This window comes from Ursus maritimus, unplaced genomic scaffold (assembly GCF_017311325.1).
Source record: "Ursus maritimus isolate PB19 unplaced genomic scaffold, ASM1731132v1 scaffold_18, whole genome shotgun sequence".
Taxonomy (NCBI): Eukaryota; Metazoa; Chordata; class Mammalia; order Carnivora; family Ursidae; genus Ursus; species Ursus maritimus.
In genome coordinates, this window is record NW_024424230.1 from 19085230 (window position 1) to 19105589 (window position 20360).

The 20360-nt window shown below is 35.6% G+C and overlaps 1 protein-coding gene across 7 annotated transcripts in view; it reads left to right on the forward strand.

Moving 5' to 3' along the window:
• Positions 1-20360, forward strand: part of TCF4 (transcription factor 4) — a 346179-nt gene that overhangs the window by 1898 nt on the left and 323921 nt on the right. For all 7 annotated transcript variants that reach the window (XM_040632487.1, XM_040632484.1, XM_040632490.1 and 4 more), the window contains exon 3: positions 810-882. In XM_040632487.1, coding sequence (XP_040488421.1) covers positions 810-882 — 73 coding nt within the window. The remainder of the gene's footprint in view (positions 1-809; positions 883-20360) is intronic.

The window sequence follows — 20360 nt, forward strand, 5'->3', positions numbered from 1 at the left end:
GCCGCCGCCTCCGCTGCTCCTGCTGCTGCTGCCGCTCTTCTGGACCTTCTTCTGGAGAAATGGCTTTCGGAAGTTTTGCCAGGAAACGTAGCCCTAGGCAGCTTTGTAGCCCCCTTTCTGCTTGCTGCACTTTCTCCATTCGTTCCTTTGCTTTTTGCAGGCTCTGACTCAGGGAAGGTGCGCATTATCCACTAGATACGTCGAAGAAGAGGGAAACCAATTAGGGTCGAAATAAATGCTGGAGAGAGAGAGTGAGAGAGAGAGTGAGAGAGAGTGAGAGAGAGAGAGAGAGTCTTGCTACAAATTGCTTTCATGTTAGAGACGAAATGAGAATTTAGTGCAGGTGGCACTTTTATATTTATTTGGGTTCACATATGACAGGCAAATCCTATACGGGATGGAAATGGACATTGCCACGTTTATGGCCAAGGTTTTCAATATCAAACAAACAACTTTGTTCTTCTCCTTTGTAAAACTAGTGTTTTCTAGAGAGGCCGCTGCCCTCCAACCTGAATCTTGATAACATTATGGGGACTGTGTTTGTTTAAAGTGTAGCAGTATTGCCTAGTGCTGGCAATCTAATGAACCTGAGGAAAAAGAAGGAATAGAGTGGTAATGGGGGGGGGGGGGGTGTGTGACTGGTAATGTTATGCTTGTTTCAGTTTTAAGTTGGATGGTGATGTATTTTACTAAAATGAATCCTTAGCATAAACTCTTAAGCTATTTGGTAAGAGTATGAAAGATCTTTGACAAACTCTGAAGGCACAAATGTCTTCTTTTCGACAGTAATATTTCTTTGTTTCTTTTAGATGTTTTCACCTCCTGTGAGCAGTGGGAAAAATGGACCAACTTCTTTGGCGAGTGGACATTTTACTGGCTCAAGTATGTAAATTCTTTTCTTAGCGTGTAGTTAAATGTTCTTAGCTGTTTATTCACTCAATGTATATTTTTGGCTCTGTTGAAGTGTTCTGAAAAAGTCATTGAAATTTTAGCCTGTAATGATATGGTTATTTCATTATCCATCAGTAGTATAACTTACACAAAATGTTATCTTTTGCAAAATTAAAAATAGGCTTTTTTTTTTTATCAATCAAGGAAACTGTCTCAGAATGCCATTACTTAATTTAAAAGCAATTTTCTAATACAGTTGTAATCAAACATGTGAAGATAAAGCCAGTGTTGACATGTGGAAAATGAATTTATTTCCCTATTTGAAAATACAGGGAAAAATCTCACTCTCAAAAAAAAGGGAAAATCCTTTGTAAATAATATTAATTATTAGGTACTATGTATAATTAATCCTTTTAAAGAAGTGAGCACTTAATTTTGCAGATGAATGCTTCATAGTAAACCATAGCTGTAAATAGAGAGGCTCTTGCTCTCTGAAAGCAAAATATGAATTCATTTATCTTTAAAATATTCTTTTTGGTGCTTTAGCTATTTTTTTTCCCTAAGCATTTCCTTGTGCAGTGAATTTTTGCTATATTTAAAGTTGCAAATTTGGAAGGACTTTTACATTTTATAAATGAAAGGTCTTTGGGTGATGCTTAAAAAAGACGTTAGCGCTATTCACAAAGGAATCTGTGTGCGCAATGATTATCTGGCATCTAAGGAGGAGTTTTAATAGGGGACTCCCTGAAGGTCTCTTATTAAAGTGAAAACTGAAAATATGATATTCACTTAAAATGGTGGTGGTGTTGTGGTTTTTTTTTTTTTTTTTTTTTTTGGTCTAGTAAATTTCATATAGAAAGGAGGCATACATGGTTTCCTGTTATCCTTTAGGTTTAAGGCTTAAATCCATTTATGCTTTTTAAGCAGCTGCAGTATTTTAGGAGTTCTGGCAGTGGTAAATAACACTACATTAGACAGAGTACCATTCTTAAGTCAGACTGTTAAATGTTGACATCTTTTAGCTGTGAGATGCCAGTGGAATTTTCTGTTAACTATTGAATATAATTTCACATCTCTTAATTTTCATTTGATGCTCTGGCAATGAAAGAAATCTGTTCACCTTTATGATTTGTATAATTGGTATGCTTCTATAAAATTAGTGGCTTTTAAAAGTTGCTCATTTCTAAATGAGTTACTTCTTCTGGCCCCCATAAGACTAAGTTTTATCTCTATAATTTGATTTATAATATTAGAGAATATAAGATGCCTCCTATAGATCTACTTTATCTTTTAAATTTGGGGGTCCACTCTAATTAAAAGTACTATTGACCGTATAGTTGTGTTTTGCTGTCTTAGACCCTGTTATATTTTTCATTTAGGGACTTAACATTTTTTGTTGTCTTGGTATTATGTCTTCCAAATTTTGGTGTAGTATTCTCCACACAACTTTGTAGCAAAGATCAGTACAAGTATCTCTTGTGGACAAATTAATTTTTCATGTTAGACAGTATCAAAACAGTAACTAACTTTATCTCTGACAGTAATTTTCTTCATGATTTTACTTAAGAAAATGTGTATTCAGCTTAAATCTAAAAGTAGGTTATGTCAGAAAGGCCCAGAGATAGACTGCTTTCAAAGTGCAAAAAACTCTTTTGCACTCTGTGAAAACTGACACATTTGGAATAACTTAAGTGTATCAGTTTAGGTATGGTTTAATAAAGTAAAGTGATTTAGAAGCATGAAATTGTGTTACATTTAAAAAGACAACTGTGCATCTGGTCCCTTTTCTGTGTTCACATTTCAATAAAGTCCTTGCTATGATGTTTAAGTGTTTACAGAGAGTACAGGCTGGATAATGATGAATATGTATTAATGCATTTTAGTAAGTGATTATATATTGAACTTACACAGTTCGTGAGACAAATACACACACACACAAACACACACAAGCACACATACACACACACATAATCCTAGAAGAGATTTCATTCTTAGTGAGATGTGTTGTGATATTTCTAATAAAGATGCTGTAATTATTTTTAGGTGTTGAATTTTAAGTTACAGTGTACCACAGTTGCAGTTTTCAGGCCGAAATATTTACTTGTAAAGGTAAAAAAGTGTAGTGGCTATTTTGTTCTGGCAGCTGGATTGAAAATGCAGGGTATTCATCCAATGCAGTATGATGGTGACTATAATATATGGAGTACAGATTGTAGTGTTGGTTTTTCTCATCTATTCAAGACGTATTTGAACACAGGGCTATTAGTGAAAAAAATGGCTTATATTTCCACTCTACAACAAAGATAAATCTCTTTTAAAGAATATCAAATAGAAGAATCAGGAAAACTGCACTTTGCCCTTTAACTGGAAGGATGAATTAGGAAACTTTGGACAGAGAAATAATTATATAAATTTATTTCAGGTTAATATCCATTGTCTTGAGTAGGCTCAGATGTCCCTTTCATGGGTAGCTTTGAAACTTGGGTCTAAGAAAAAAAGACCAAAACTATAAGTAAGTAAACTGTTCATATTTGCAAAACCAGCCAAATTTCTTCAAAGTGAGGCATGGTGATATTTCATGCTTAAAGTTCCCAATAGCTTTTGAATTGATTAATATGGGATGCTCCATCGTGATTTGCAATGTGGGAATGAAAATAAAGTGGCCATATTCCCTTTAATCTTTCATTTCACAAACATGGTTTTCCCTACCACCTTAAGAAATGGTGAGGCTGCTAGGGAGAATGGAATGTAACCTGAGCTATAGCCTGACATTCCCAGGGAGCATTTTTCACATGAAAGGCTTTTGTCAACCCAGGAAAGGACCAGCAGTTTTTGTTTGATGTTTGCAGGTGTTCAGCAGAGAGCACTAAAACAATTCAGGCATGATGGTTCAGAGCTTCGATGACCTTAACAGAATGAATTGGTGGGCTCTGGAATTATTTTTAAGAAATAGTTGTAACCTATATGGTAACTTATGTAAAGGGATTTAATATCCGTTATATCATTGATCTTAAAACAAACTAAAAGCATACACATCCCTGGATGATTGGAAAATTATGCTCATTAAAAAGTAGGGTGGCAAAGTCACCAAAAGAAAAAAAAATGCACCTAGAGTCTATAATTTATTGATGAATGGGGGTAAATTTTTGATTGTAACGAAAAGACTGTTTACCTTTGAGTCTTTTATGAGCAAAAGAGAAACATACTAGCTTTGGCATCTTTTTAAAAAGTAGTTTTCGAGTTGGGCCACTAAAATGATCTATACTCAAGAACAGCCCTGGTCACATCTGTTACATGTATTTACAGTTAGTCTGTGATGGATACTACATCTTCCTCTCTCAGTTTAAAAGTTGAGCTTTTTCCCCCGTAACTGTTTAGTTTTACTTAGGTGTTCAGTATTCGTTAAAGATTGCCAAATGAATGGGTGTTTGAACAATTAAGAGCAGCAGTAAAATGCACCACATCCCTGTCGTGGTCATTTTTGGAAGAGGAGAAACATTTTTTGACGTTCGTACAGTTTAGTTAACCTCTATCCACATAACACCAAAATGACACATCAATTTAGTAAATTCAGGGCGAAAAAAAATGGATCCAACGGGTGCTTTTTGTATCACAGAGAAAATTCAAATGGTCAGCATCCGGAATTCATTTCTGTCCGTTACAGTTTGAGTTCATGGTTATGGTGTGAAAAAAAAATGATCTCTCCTTACAGGCATTTGTTGAGTCGAATCATTTAATTGTGTGTGTCTGTATTTGTGTGTATGTGTGTGTTTTAAAACAGCCTTACTATTGTAGTACAATTCACAGTGGTGGTATGGCTTTTTTGTAAGAGCAGAGTAATTTAATAGATTTAAAAATAGGTAAAGTGACATTAAACCCATTATATTAGAATCATAGAATTTTGAGGATAGCCACCCTCTAGGAATAGACAGCCCAGTGCCTTCCTTGTACAGCCAAAGAAAACTGAGGTTCTCACCTGTGCCTTTATTTGCTATTCTAAAAAACAAGTTTTGATTTGCTAATTCTTTATGGCTCTGCACATCCTTTATGGGGATAACTCTGGTTTTACTACTGTGTTTTTCTATAATTTGTGTCGCATAATAGGGTATAGGATGTGTGTGCTGATACTGCTTCTGCATGTGCATGTGCCCTTTGAATGCTTTTTAAGGTTTAGAACTGTGTTTTGGATTATTGGTCATTCTCTTTTACCTGACCTCCCCTGTGACTATTTGCAAGATTGAATAATAGGGTATAGATGGATAGGACACTGACAAAATAGAAGTGCTTCTTAATATGTCAAGTGGCGTACCGTGCACCTTGTATTTACTGTATGTTTTGACTCCTTCCAAGAACCATGAGATGCAAGGATTACTATGCTCAATTCATAGATGAGGAAACTGAGATTCAGAGATTTTCAATGACATGCTCTCAAAGCAGCCAGTAATGAATTAGGTTTTAAACCCAGGTCTGCCTAACTCAATGTCCTTTTCACACATACACACATAGTCTGATATAGATTATTTTTCAAGATCATGTAGACATAAGAATATATTATTGAGCCTTGGCATGTAATATTACTCCTGATCTTTAGAGTAGATAAACACTTTTTAAAAACATATTTAAGATAATGATATAAACCGTGATATTTTTCTTGCCTTAGTATCCAGATAAGCTGGCTTTCTATTTTATGTTGGATTGCAATATCACTTGGTCTGTTTCTCTATTATCATTATTATTATTATTATTATTATTATGAAGAGAATATAGTAGATCTTTTGAAAGTTGTGCATTCATTCTGTTGTGAATAGACAGTCCGCATGGGTCACGAAAATACTTCGTTTTCAGTTATTTTTATGTACCTCAACCAACCAAAAGTTGAGGTAATTGAGCCTCCTCTGTTAATATCTAAAAAATAAAGATTTACTATTTTTAACTGTAAAAAAAAGTTTTTGCAGTTCGTTGTTAGATCTTTGAAACTTAATATTCAAGAACAATAATCCTAAACTCCATCTGCATCACTAAAATAAGCAGTTTTGAAGTTTTGATGTGTCTATTACCAGACATGTGCTTAAAATGTTACGTTTTCTAAATTCAGAAGGAAGAAGCAGTACTCTATCTGACACTGACTTAAGTAAATAAAATGCATTAAACAAGCGTGGGGATCCAAGATCTGTTGAGACAGAAATGCTTAACATTTTTGACAGCATCAGCAAATTATCTTTTCCCTACTATTGTAATGAGAAAATCACTTAAATAACAGATGAACAGCTAAGTCACATAAACATATATAATAGAACTATGTAATGAAAGTTTATGCTGTTAATTGCTCGAATCTGTCTTAAATGCTTAGAATCATGGAGCAGTAAAGACTGTCATATAAACAGTTTTGTTTTGAGCTTAAAATTATTCCTTTTTGCTTTCATCTGCTATGATAAACAAAGTAATTTTGTAAGCTTTACAGATCAAACATTTACTCCTAATGGTAAACTACATTTTATATTGGAAGTTTGCAACCTCGTCCAAGGCACAGAGTTGAGTCCTGGTGGCCCCAGGCCTGTGATTTTCAACGTTTAGTATTATGATGCTATTTAGATCTGTTCCCATAAGCCAAGATAACAGATCTCAAGTTGCCTAATAAGGAACATGGTGTGTTTTGAAATGTTCTTCAGTTTACAAGTCTTGAACCAAAATGTTCTTGGCCGAACCTTTAGAATATAAATCTATATGTTGAGTAAGTCAGATCTTGCACAGATATAGCATCAAAATGAAGCTAGGTAGGAGCAGAAAAAAATCCCCCTTTCCTTATTTTTTTATTTTATGAGCTATATTTTATGACCAGGTGTTATTCCAAGTTCATTAGATAGCACTAAGTACTAGAGAAAGTAAAGCACATCATAGGGTTATGTTTTTTTAAAGGTTATTTGTGTCAATGATTCCTTATTACTCTGAATGAAATTTTCGAGAATGACCACAAAATTTACAAGCTTACACTTGGGTTATCCATTTTCTAAATCCGCGAGCCCATTTAGACTTAACGGTGAGTTTGCACATGAGTTTTAGGTGGACACTTCTGAACCATATGCCTCTTAATGCTTATGAGAGAGATGTTTGAGAGGTACTCATCTAATCTTTAGAGAAGATTGGTTGACGCTTTGTTATAAGCAATATATATACTATTTTTAAATGTCCGACTCAGAGGAATAGCAGAAGTGTTGAAAAAGGTTGTCATGTTTACTTTCATTTCCAAAATAAATAAAGGCCCAGTTAATCAGCATATCAAATACCCAGGTGTGTTTAAAATCAGTTTATATGGATGAATTTCAGGACCGTAAGGAAGTATTTTATTTAAAGGTGCAGCCACAAGATTGTTCAAATGGATGCTTTTGTACTTTTGTGTGACAATTAACATTTAATGAATGACTTTCTAGACTGCCATTGGTGGTAATTACTATATGTAGTTTATTAACTGCAATCCATTGTTGGAGGTGCCCGTATTGATTTGTTTTGCAAACAACTCTTCACATGTTCAGCAGTATTTGTACATTACTTTTTAAAGAACCTGTTTCATTTGCTGATTGCCTCTAAAAATTTTAGCTTACAAATTCTCATGTACTCAAATGCCTCTTTGATCAGAGTCATTTTAATTGAATTAAAAATTCATCAACTTTTCAGCTATAAAATTTTTGCATTTAGATCCTTAGGGAATCTCAAAGGAACTACACAATATTGATTTTAAAATAGCTAATTTATAGAAATTTAGATTTATAAGAGACTTTAGAGATGCTCTGTTATTTTTTAGCTAAAGAGCCAAGGTTTGGGAGGATTAAATGTCTTTTGCCCAAATCATACAGTTGGTTATTGGCTATAATAGGACACAAATACAGATGTCCTGACCCGCTGGTCACGGACCCCATGCTGCTTTTAATTAAGGTTTGTACTCAATCCGTTGATACCAACTGTATGTTTCTTAAGAGGAGGAAAATGTGTATAATCTACCATTTCTGAAAAAATAATAAAAATTTAGATTATGAGAGATGGACATCATAATCTGGCTCACTTGTCATCACGTGTTCTAATTTGGCTAAGGCAGTTGACGAATAACTGTTAAAATGTATTGTGTTATTAAAAATAACAAAGTAAGACCCATGATTAAATATCAGGGCTGTAATTTAATCTTGGGGGTTCTGGTGCTGTTCATAAACCATTTGGCTTTTTTCTGGAGCAGATGACGTCAAAATACAGCTTGATTGAATTATGACCCTGGGTTCCAGGAGCACCTGCTTATGCCTCCTTACTTCATGGCATGTCAGCATTTCCATTACAAACTTTTTTTTTTTCCTCTGACATTTTTAACTTTAAATAGTTAAACTGGACTGATGTTTGGCGTATAAACTTTCAGCCCCCCAGGAAAAGACTATTTTCCCAATAAAAAAGAGAAGGTGGTGACAAAGCCCCATTACAGAATACCTTCTAGAATGTTCTTCCTTGCTTTAATCTTCCATTAATTTAAACATTCCCTTTTGAGGTACTTAGCTGAATTGCAGAGCATCCAAATGGAAGGTTTTTAATCTCAAATTTCCCAAGCCAAGACTTAAATACAAGATATTTAGGGACTGTTAAACTAGGAAAAGACCTAGCTCATAGAAAGGAGAATATGGAAATAAGAGTTCTGGACACTGCAGTTTGATGCTGGGTGAAATGTTGGAGAGCGAGACATGAAAACATGCACATACCAATGTACCTTGTCAGCAACTAGTCTTATATCTACTTATGATGAGTAAAAATTGATAATGTATGGTTTAGAAAGGTATATTTATTCCTCTCCCTATCTGGAGACTTGCAGCATAGCTTCTATTTTACCCCCCTAGGTTTTAATATGTTGGCAATAGAGATAGAATGCTATTTCTATCTGGCTACTTATCTGCCTATCATAATTCTTATTGATGGTTCATCTAATAGATATTTTTAGTACATGCTATGCTCAAACCCCTGTGTTAGCGATTATAGGATGGAGAAGGACTTATGGGAGATAGGTCCTGCCCCGAGAGGGCATAGATTCTGACAGGAAAGTATAGAAAACCACATACATTATTAATATTCAGTGTCCAAAAGACAAGTGCCATTTATGTAGTGGGAGTTTAGACAAATAGAAATTATTTCTTTTGGAGGGTAATGAGTAATGAAGGCTTCGTGGACAAATCAGTTCCGATCCTTGAAGGCAAGGAGAAGCATTTTGACACATGGGGACATTGGGACTGAGCGTTTTGTGTCAAGATCCCTGTGAAGCAGTCCCAGAGGAAGGTTATTGCAAAGGGTGGATTAAAGAGATCTCCAGAAAGAGAGGCTCCTCAGCTCTGCTGTGGAGTCAGCACTGGTCTGGACACCTGCAAGGAATTCCACCTGCAGTGTCCCTAGTTTGGAACCCCCCCTTTTTTTTTTCTTTCTTTCCTGCTTTTAGGATTTCCTTGGGGGTATTAATGATTATAATTCAGTTCCTTCCAAAAGTATGTTGTTTTTAATGGTAGGGTCAGGATGGAAATCATGGTTTTTATGTTCCCAGTCCAGACTCTTCTATTATATCTTTCAGCTATGAAAATTTTCTTGAGCCAAAATGATAGCTACTGTGGAGAAAAAAATAGCTGCTTCATATTGACAAAGCAGGAGAACCTGCGAGCCTGCATCTGAAAGCTGAAAAAAATACTTTGAAACTTTCCAGTGAACTTTAGTAGGGATCTTATACCATACTTAACAATATTTTCAGACTGCAAGAATTCATCATTATAATTTTTATTATTATCACTATCATCACCCTCACCAGTGCCACATCTTTTGGTTCAGAAGCAAGGAGGGAAATGTGATAGTTATTATTGCCATTATTAGACATTCAGAAATGCATTTAAAAACATTCTCAAAGATATTGTGATCCTAGCCGAAACTTATGTAGTGTTTGTAAAAAACATTATGGAGTGGCCAGATACACCTTTGGTTAAAATCTGTTGTAATTATGTCACAAATAGGGGAAAAAAATAAAAATACTATCCTCTCCTCAAGTATTGATGAGTTCGGATCAAAGTGTCTTTTTCTCTGTGACATCCAAGTATTTCAGTGTGTAACACCTGCTTTCAGTTTCTACAAGGAGCCAAAAATTCAAGTGATGGTTGGAATAGGCTTAGGAAGAACTTATTAATGCATGATTGTATCTGCTACATTGTAGAAACAAGATTTTATAACAAAGAGAATATTCTAGATCTGTTTTTTAGGAATGTCAGTTATGAACCTATGTATCCCCAAAACTTTTCTTTCACTTTCAAAAATAAGGGATTCACAGTGGAACTATTTTGGAATGCTACAACTTTAAACTCAGAGAGGAAAAGTTTTGGTCCTCAGGTAGTAGTAATATTTCAAGATTGACTAAACAATTTCATACGTAACCCAGTTTTGTAATTTCGAAAGCAAAGACCAAACAACATCAATTTCAGTCCTTGTTTGAATAATCATTCTTTTTTGTGTGCCGTCTTGACCACCATTGTCTACTAACTGGTATCCCGAACCATTGAATGTCTTTCTACTCTTGTGGGCACTGTGATTCTTCATCTCGTTACCTTTAGCCGCAAGGTTAATTTTCTTTTGACACAGTGTTTCCCCCTGATTTTCCTAACCTCTTATTCAGTTTATCTCTTCAGCCTGTGTAGAATTATTTCTCATACGTGCGATGTACATTTGCACTGTCCCACTTTCATCCTTAGTAATTTTGGTAGCATTGGATAAGGTGAGAAATATTCTACAATTACTTTAACTAACTTGACTTAAAAAAATTCCATCATTGTTTATAAGGGCTGATTGTGTAAAGAATTTTGAAAGCTTTGGAAAGTGAAAGGGATGAATGAATATAATTTTTTTCCAGTGCGAATGTATTTCACTGGAATAACAATAGAATTCTTGAGAATTATTAACTTTCATTTACTCATTCATTCATTCGTTCAGTACATGTTTTGGAGAACCAAGACAAATTACAGAGCTAGACGCTGTGGTGATGTAAAGAGGAACAAATATCAACGTTAGCATTGCAATCAGAGCAAGCATGACTTTGTTGTTGTGAGGGGGAAGTTCTAAACCGATTCCATAAGAACGGACTTTAAAAATAAGTGATGTTGACATACAGAATTAGACTTCTTGAAAAGATACTTTAAAAAATAACTGAGTGAAGTCTTCACATTTCCAACTGCAGCATAGAAATCCTGGAATCTGTGTACATGTGTATTCTATGTGAGTATAAAGGAAGGAGAATGGATTCAAATGATTAGGGAAATTGGACCTGGGAGAGTATTGTTATGAATGTGCTTTCAAATTTAGTACCAGAGATTCTCTGGGAGGCAATGATAATTACATTCCAGTTGTCCTTTTTGAGCAGAAATGAGAGTTTTGGATTTATAGATAATGCTCATTTACTTCAAGGACACTAGATATGCATGATTATCTTTTTTATTTTCACACTTGAATTTTTTAATATTTATCCTTACAATTTATGTGCAGGAAAGTTATTCATTTAGTTTTAAAATTAAATAATTATTTATTGAGCATCTACCATGTGTCAGATACCATGCCGAGTGCTGGAAATAAAATGGTGAGCGAGATAGATCTGTTCCTACATTGCCTAAATGCGGGAGACAGACATTCACTTGAATAATCAACCAAAGAAATATCAAGTCTACATTTAAGCATTGGACAAGTTTGCCATGGGGATATTTGACCAAGCTGAGGAGTCGGGAGAAGCTTCCCTGAGGCTGGCACACCCGAACAGAGGTGTGAGGGATGGAGGGATAGTGAAGTGGCAAAGTTGGCAGGATCGGGGAGGGGGGATACGTTCCAGCAGGGAGAGCTGGACATGGTGGTTGGGCGACGGGGCTAGAGCATGGTCTGAGCAAGCCTGGGGAGAAATGTAGGGGCCAGACCTTGCAAGGCTGAAGAATGGGGTGCCTTTGCAGTGTGCTGCCAGTCACATTTGTGCCTGGGAACACTCTGGCTGCAGCCCAGAACACAGAGCTCAAGGGTAGTCGGTGTGAGTGGCCCCAACCAGTTGTGAGGCTTCAGCAATCCAGATGAGACATGGTGCTGCTTGCTGGTCCTACAGCATGGGTGGTGTGGTCAGAGAATTGACTATCGACTTTATTTGCTGTCTATAACTTTAGCTCATTGGGGAGGGAGCATTCATACTGGGCACTTGCTCTTTTTTGGTGAAAGTTTCCATAACTTTAATACTTGGAAATCTATTGTATCTCCTAAAAGGAACTGGAAGACCTAATTCAACTGCCCTGTGATACCCACTGCTTTTTTAGGAACCAGGTACCACAGAAGTGTTTTTTATTTTCTGAGGCAAGTGGTAGATTGATTTTGCAATTCTCTTGAGAGAGGGTGCAGAGGTGGGAATGGAGGAACCAGGCAAAAGGGATCCTTCTTTCTTATTCAGTGGTCATCAGTAATTATGCACTGTTTAGGCTTCCTGTAACTTCTGTCCTTAATAGCAGTCAGCATTATGATGGGTTGGTTAAATCTGTGGAATTCCTTGAATGCCTGAAGTCAGGTATCAAGTAGCATGTGTGTGAGGTGTTGTTGAGTGTCTTTGCTGGTGAGCATAGGAGGGGGGTTTGGTTTATACGATACTGTGTCTGAGATCGAAACACTAATATCTGATTGTATTTTGTCTGAGGTGGCCCTTGGGGGAAAATCATCAGTTCACTTTTGATTAGTCACAAAATGAAGCTTCCCGCTTTTACAAGTCCCAGGGAAGAGTCCTCCTCCATTTTTTCTAATGAAGACCTCCCTCTTTTATTCTGACCACCTCATTCTTTGTCCATCCCCCTCCCTCCATGTTCTCAGTAATCTTATTGTTTACTATTGGGAGTCACCTGTCGAACCAGTGTGTTTGTTAATCCTTTTTAGTTAGGAAAAATACCACCATTCTTTTGTTTTATTTACTGTTCAAGTTGAAGAAAAAATAGCCTGTCTTCCCTCCCTCCCTCCCTCCCTTCTTTCCTTTCCATCTTTGCTTAAGCCAGCTAGTTAAAGTATTAGGGTAATGCTGTGAGTATGGGTTAGATCCTGACTTCAATGCCAGTTGGTAATACTTGGCTCCATGATCCAAGAGCTCTGTGTGTTCTTCCCCCGAAGGGTGCTGAAAGGAGAGAGTCACGGGCCCGTCTGCACCAGGTGGATAACTGCTTAGAGCATGTGCCTGGCCGCTGACGAGTTGGTAGGGTAATGTTGATGTAAGTGGAGAGCACTCACACGTTCTCCCCTGGAGAATTCCTTCAGCATCTAGGCATGCATTAGCAATTCTCGTTAAAAAGTAAGATGAAATATAATTACTTTTCTTTTGGGATGGGGAGGACATGCAGAGTGCTTTCATAGTATCTGCAGTGCTTTATTTTTTTTGGAAAAAAAATGGTGGAATGTTAGGTTTAACAACTCTATGCTTGAAATATTTCATAATTAAAAACAAAACCAAAATGTAACAAACCAAGCAAAAACTCTTGTTCTCATTCACATTCCCTTCTGAGGACCAATCTCTTTCTTGCCCTCCTGCACAGCAAGAGTTTTGTCAATTGCTGTCTACACTGGCTACCTCTGAATCCCTTCCACCTATACCCTTTTTATTTTAAGTCTGACGCCAACCAAATATTTCAAAACATATTGGATCTTATAATGCTAGACACCTACAAAATAATATGTAGTAATATAAATTATGAAGTTTAGTGATGGAATGAAGACCCCTTAGACCCACCACTCAACGTAAGAATCAGAACATTTGCCTGTCCTTGTGGGTTCCTTTCTTATCCACATCCCCCTGTCTTCCCTGACAGAGGCAAATATTCTCTCTCTCTCTCTTTTTCTTTTTTGGTTTTTTTTTTAAAGTAGTTTTAGGACATGTATATGTATTTCTGAATAATATGTTGTTTGGTTTTACTTGATAGAGAGTATAAAAATGGTAACATTCTTGGGCGCCTGGGTAGCGCAGTCGTTAAGCGTCTGCCTTCAGCTCAGGGCGTGATCCTGGCATTCCGGGATCGAGCCCCACATCAGGCTCCTCCTCCGGGAGCCTGCTTCTTCCTCTCCCACTCCCCTGCTGTGTTCCCTCTCTCGCTGGCTGTCTCTCTGTCACATAAATAAATAAAATAAAATCTTAAAAAAAATGGTAACATTCTTCCACTGTCTTGTGTTACTTGCTTTTTTCATTTGGTATTATGTGTTTAATATTTGTCCATGTTGTTATATGTAACATTAGTTTGTTTCACTGCTGGTGAATATGCCTCAATTTACTTATGCACTTTCTAGTTAATAATTAAGTTAATGATTTGGCTTGATTCCCATTTTTTGAAACTACGCACTGTCGTCAACATCTCTTGAAGTGCTCTTGATCATGTTTTTTGATATCTGTAGGGTAGATATCTGTGTTGTTGGGTTGTAGAGTTATGCAAATGTTCAAAATGACAAGATAGTGCCAAATTGTTTTCCGAAGTTTGTTACCAATTTACACTTGGTAGCAGCTTAAAAGATCACTATTGATGCATATGGTTGCCCACCTTTGGTGTTATCAGATGTCTTGATTTGTATCAATCTAGTCAGTATAAGATGTAAAATGTATCTCATTGTGGTCTTAATTTGCATTTCCCTGATAATTAATGAGGTTAAACATCTAATATGTATGTATTTATTTATTATTTGTGTTTGTTCTCCCCTGAAGTCTTACCCCACCCCCCATTTTTTTTTATTGAGTTGTTTTTATCCTATTGGTTTGTAGGTGTTCTTAATACATTTTTGGATAATAATTATTTCTCAGTCATACATGCTGCAAAGACTTTCCCTTATGTTATGACCTATACAGAAAGCCATAAATTTAATGTATTCATATGATTTTTTTTTCTGTGCCTTTTCATGTTTTGTGTCATGGTTGGAAAGTTCATATCTACTCCAAGGTCATAAAGATATTCCCTTATATGTTTCTTCTGAAAAGGCTTTCATAGTTTTGACTTTTGCCTTCAAGTTTTTAATATAGTTGGGGTTGATTTTGTTGGGAAGTATGGACCCAATTCTACCATTTCCCTAAATGTCTTATAGCCATTTGTTCTAGAATCATTTATCAAAAAGTTCCTCCTTTCCCAAGGCATCCACAATGCCACTTCTGTAATATTTTAAGTTTCTATATTTGTAAAGGTCTCCCATTCTGAGTCTTAGTCTCATCTATTGGTCAGTTTGTCTACCCTTGCCTCAGTGTCATATTATCGTAACGTTTTATACCGTATTTTGGTATCTGATAGGTGAAGTCCTCTTCCTTCTTTTGTCACACGTGTGCACATTTTACTTTTGGCTCTTCGGGGGCTTATGTTCTTCCATAGCATTTTAAAAATAAGCTTAATAAGGTCTTTCACAGGGGCGCCTGGGTGGCACAGCGGTTAAGCGTCTGCCTTCGGCTCAGGGCGTGATCCCGGCATTATGGGATCGAGCCCCACATCAGGCTCTTCCGCTATGAGCCTGCTTCTTCCTCTCCCACTCCCCCTGCTTGTGTTCCCTCTCTCGCTGGCTGTCTCTATCTCTGTCGAATAAATAAATAAAATCTTTAAAAAAAAAAATAAGGTCTTTCATAAGCCTTTTAGGGATTTTATTGAAGTTACATGGAAACTAATGATCAACTTGGAGAGCATTAATATATTTTTAACAAGATTCTCCACTTATGTATCTCTTCACTTCTTTAGGTCTTGTTTGGTATCACAAAATAAGGTTTTAGAATCTTCTCCATGAGGTTGTACATGTCTTTTGATGATTTATTCTTAGATACCTTGTTTTTTGTTATTATTTTTGATTTTTTTAAATTAAATGTTCAAATTGTTTGTTGCTGGTATATATAAATGCACTTGATTTTTGTATATTGATTCTTATATTCAGCAATGTTGCTCTCTTAATAATTCTAAAAATGTCTTTGTCTTTTCTTTAGAGTTTTCCTTATAGGTAGTCATATCATGTGTGCGTAATGACAGTTCTGTTGTTTTTCCTTTGAAACCCCTATACTTGGCTGTTTACCCCCCCCCCCCCCCTTTTCTTATCTTACTGTGCTGTCTAGGACCTCAAGTATACTGTTAAGTAGAAACAGCAATAGTGGATATCCTTGTCTTTTTCCCGATTTTCCCTGTTGACATTGATAATGGTAAATACTTAATTGAGTTTCCTTCTATGCATATTCTGCTAAGAGTTTTATCATGAATAGTATTGAGTTTTACCATATGCTTTTTCTACGTATTTAAATTATTATTTTTAAATGCCCTTTGATCTGTTTATGTTGTGAGTGACATTTACATTTTTCCCTATGGTAAACCCCTCTTGTATTTTTGGGATAAAATTAATGTGATCATGATGTATTTGTATTACTTTTTTAAAAATAATATTCTGGACTCAGTTTTCTAATATTTTCTATCTATGCTTATAACTAAGATTGGCATATAATATTTCTTCTCTTACTGTCCTTGTCTAGTTTTGGCTACAAGTTTATATTGACCTGTGAAATGAATAGGGGAACATTTCCACTCTGTCTTCTCTAGAAGAGTCTGTATAAGGTTGAAATAATCTTTTCCTTGGAGTATGGTAGAACTTACCTATATAACTATCTGAACCTGATGTGAGATTTTAACCACCGATACAATTTTTAAATAAAAAGTATTGAGAATGAGAATATTACTTTCTTTTTCAGATAGTTCTATAATCATATATATGAAAAAAATTATATACATAAATGATATATATCATTTTTCCCATTTCATATAAATTTTTAAATTGATTACCATAAAGTTCATGATATTGTCTTACTAGCTTTTTAATCTCTATTGACTCTATAATTAAATTTCATTTATCATTCCTGATTTTATTTGTGTTTTCCTTGATCAAGATCACTAGAGGTTTTTCTCATCTATTAGTCTTCAAAAAAATCAACTTTGGCTTTATGGATTATTTCTGTGTCTGTGTTTGTTTTCTACTTAATTAGGTTATAATCTTTATTATTGCCTACCTTCTATTTGTTTTGGGTTTATTCTGAAATTTTTTTCTAATTTCTTGACTTGACCACTTAGCTTATTAAATTTTCATCATTTTTTTTTTATATAAGAACTCAAGGCTGTAAAATAACCCTCTAAGTACTGATGTCACTGTATTCCGTAGGTTTTAATAGGTAACATGTTCATTATATTTGATTTATAACTATTTGAAAATTTCCAATATAATTTCTTCTTTGACCTTTGCAATATTTATTGGTGCCTTGGAAATTTTACAAATGAATGTGTTATTTATCCCATATTATTGACTTCTAATGTAATCTAATTGTCAGAGAACTGTTCCATGTGACAACAGTTCTTTGGCTTTTGTGAGACTTGCTTTATTGTCAGTTTTAGTTCATTGGTTTTCATAAATGTTCCATTCTTTTCTTAAGGAGAATGTGTATCCTCTTATTATTGAATTGAAGGATCTCTATGTGTCCAGAAATTTAAGCTTGTTAATTGTGCCTTAAAATCATCTATACATTCACTAATGTTTTGTCTGCCTGACGTGTTTGTCATAGAGAGAAATGCATTGAAATGATCTTCTATGATGGTGACTTTGCAGATTTCTCTCTGCATTTCTGTTTTGGCTTTTTACATGTTGAAATTGTATTACATGCTTTTAAGTTTAGAATTGCTAGATCTTCCTGGTTAATTAAGCTCTTTATCGCTTGTATGTGGTCATCCTCTTTCTGTTCTTTTGTCTTAAAGTCTATTTGTTTCTGTTCTAGTGTAGTTATCCCACTTTCTTTTTGGCTAGTATTTGTCTAGCATATCTATTTTTTAAACTTTTGTTTTTCAACCCATCCATGTTGTTGCGTTCAGCTGAATTTTATTTTTAATCTAATCAGGTAATGTCAAATTACTTAAATCCATTTATTTAATTTTGTACTTCAGTTTAGGCCACTTCCATAGACTATAAATGTGCCTCTTGGAATTGTGCAACGTGGTAGTTCTATGATTACTGTCATCTCAATTCTTGTTTCCATTTGCATTGCTTCTTATACACATTTCCCCCCTCCTCTCATTCCTTTAAAGAAATTGATTAATGTTTTGCTTGTTTCTTGCTTTATTTCCCCCCTCATTGTTTGCAATTTTTTTTCTATTTTTTAGTGGTTACCTTTGAGATTTTACTGTACATAGTTATCTGTCAAGATCTAAAGTTTGTCTATAGTCTTAATTCTCCATTGAAACAATTTTAGGACCATAGAATACTGTTCCTCCTATCACTCCCCTCCCTACTTAGAGTATTTTTGTTTTGAGCTTTAAAATATTTTCTACTGGAGCACCAGGATGGCTCAGTTGGTTACGTGTCCGGCTCTTGCGTGATCTCAGAATTGTGAGATCCAGCCCCACATCAGGCTCCGTGCTGGTCATGGGGTCTGCTTAAGATTCTCTGTCTCCCTCTCCTTCTGCCCCTCCTCCCACCCCCTGCTTGCACTCTTTCTCTCTCTCAAATAAATAAACATAAGATATTTTCTATCAATTAGATATTATTTTATAGACAATGTTTAAATTTACCAGTTTACTAATTTCTTCACCACTTCCTGGCATTTTAGATCTTCTTTATGGGATTGTTTTCATATTTGATGAAGTATATCCTTTAGAAGGTTTTTGGAATAGGGATGTTAAAGGTCAGCTCTTGTATTTTTGTTTATTCAAAATGTCCTTATTCTTGTTCCTTGAAAGATAATTTTTCAAGGCACACAATTCCAGGTTGATGTTTGTTTTTTCTCATTACTCTGTTGATTTTATTCTATTGTCTTCTGAGTTCCATGTAGCCCATGAGAAGTCTGCTGTCTAAGTACTTGCCATTCCTTTTTAGGATATCTGTCCTTTCCCCTGACTTCTCTTTCTCTTTTAGGTGTTTTGAAAAAAAAAAATTTCTTTTTGGTGAAAGTTCTAGGCATCTGGCTTCTCCATACCACATTTTGCTGGTGGTTTTTTTTTTCTGCCTCTCCTTTGCTGGCTGCTCTTCTGCCTACCTGTAAGTTGAATCTCTCAGGAATCTTACCTCTTCTGTTGAGAGGCCTCAATCTGGAATCAGATGGGGTTGGTTATCATCCAGTTGTTACCAGTGAGACCTTGTTTCCTTATTGTAAAATGGATACAAACAGATTGTTGGGAGAATTCAGCAAGATAATACTTGCTATGTACTTAATCCATGTCCAACATATATTAGGCAGTCCGTATATGTCTACTTTTATTCTCATGTATTTTCTTCCTAAGTCATCTCCTCTGTTTCCAAGATAAGAGCTCTCATGTATATTGCTCTAGTCTCTTTTTTGTCTTTCAGTGTCAGTCGTAGAGCCAGTTCTCTGTTATATTTCGTTTCCGCCTTTCCTCTTAATACATGCCTCCTCTACATGTATGTATCTTAGGAATGGCATAACCTAGTTGATTAAAGATCTGGACACCTTGGATTTCCTTTCTCTTCCTTCCTCCCCATCTAATCATCATGGAATTCTGTTCTCCACCTCTACTTTTACCAGTCAAGATCAAGGCATTGTCATGTCTTGTCTGGTCCAATTAATGTTCATGTTTCCACTTATTTCCTGTTGAATCCATACTCCAAAGCAGCCAGAGTGAGTTTTTAAAAAATGTCAAATGAGCATTTCATTCCCAATGTCAGTGTTTTTCACTCGTATAAACACTTTCAGTGTTAAAGAAAAACCTCTGTAGTCCTTAACATATCTCAGAGGTACCTCCACAGCCTCATTTGACTCCTTCCTAATGCTGTCCTCACTCAGACTGCATTGGACTTCTTTTAGGTCTTGGATTTTGCCAAGCTTTTCCTTGATTCAGGGCCTTTGCACAAGCTCTGGAGCACCTCTTCTCTTAATCTTTGCTGACAAACTCCATCCAGATCTCATCTGAAATGCCATTTTTGCAGAGGCTTTCTCTGATCTCCTAATCCAAATGGAAAGTTCTTTTAATTCAATAAATACTGGATTTGCTTAATAAATGATTTAATAAACATGCATATATATTTTAATTTGAATCTACTGATTAAAAGGAATGATAGTTCTGTGGGGTCATGGATCATTTTAAGATTAGTCATAGTATTGTCATTGGAAGTCACCACACTTCTTTCTTTTTGTGTTCATTCATCAGATTTTCAAAGTCATATACATTTCTGATGATCATATTATAATTTTTTTGTATTTTCACATTACATTTTGCACGTGAAATTTATTACCAGATAAAATATTCTCCAATCAGGAATTGGATAGCTCTGAGTAACTGAGTACTATATGTTAGGCATTCTTAGGTCATTATCTTATGTAAAGTCCTGAAATCTGGTCATCCAAAATTCACCAAAGAGGAAACCAAGACTCAGAGAATCCTCTGACTTGTCCAAGGTCATAGAGGTAGTGGGGGCAGAGCCTT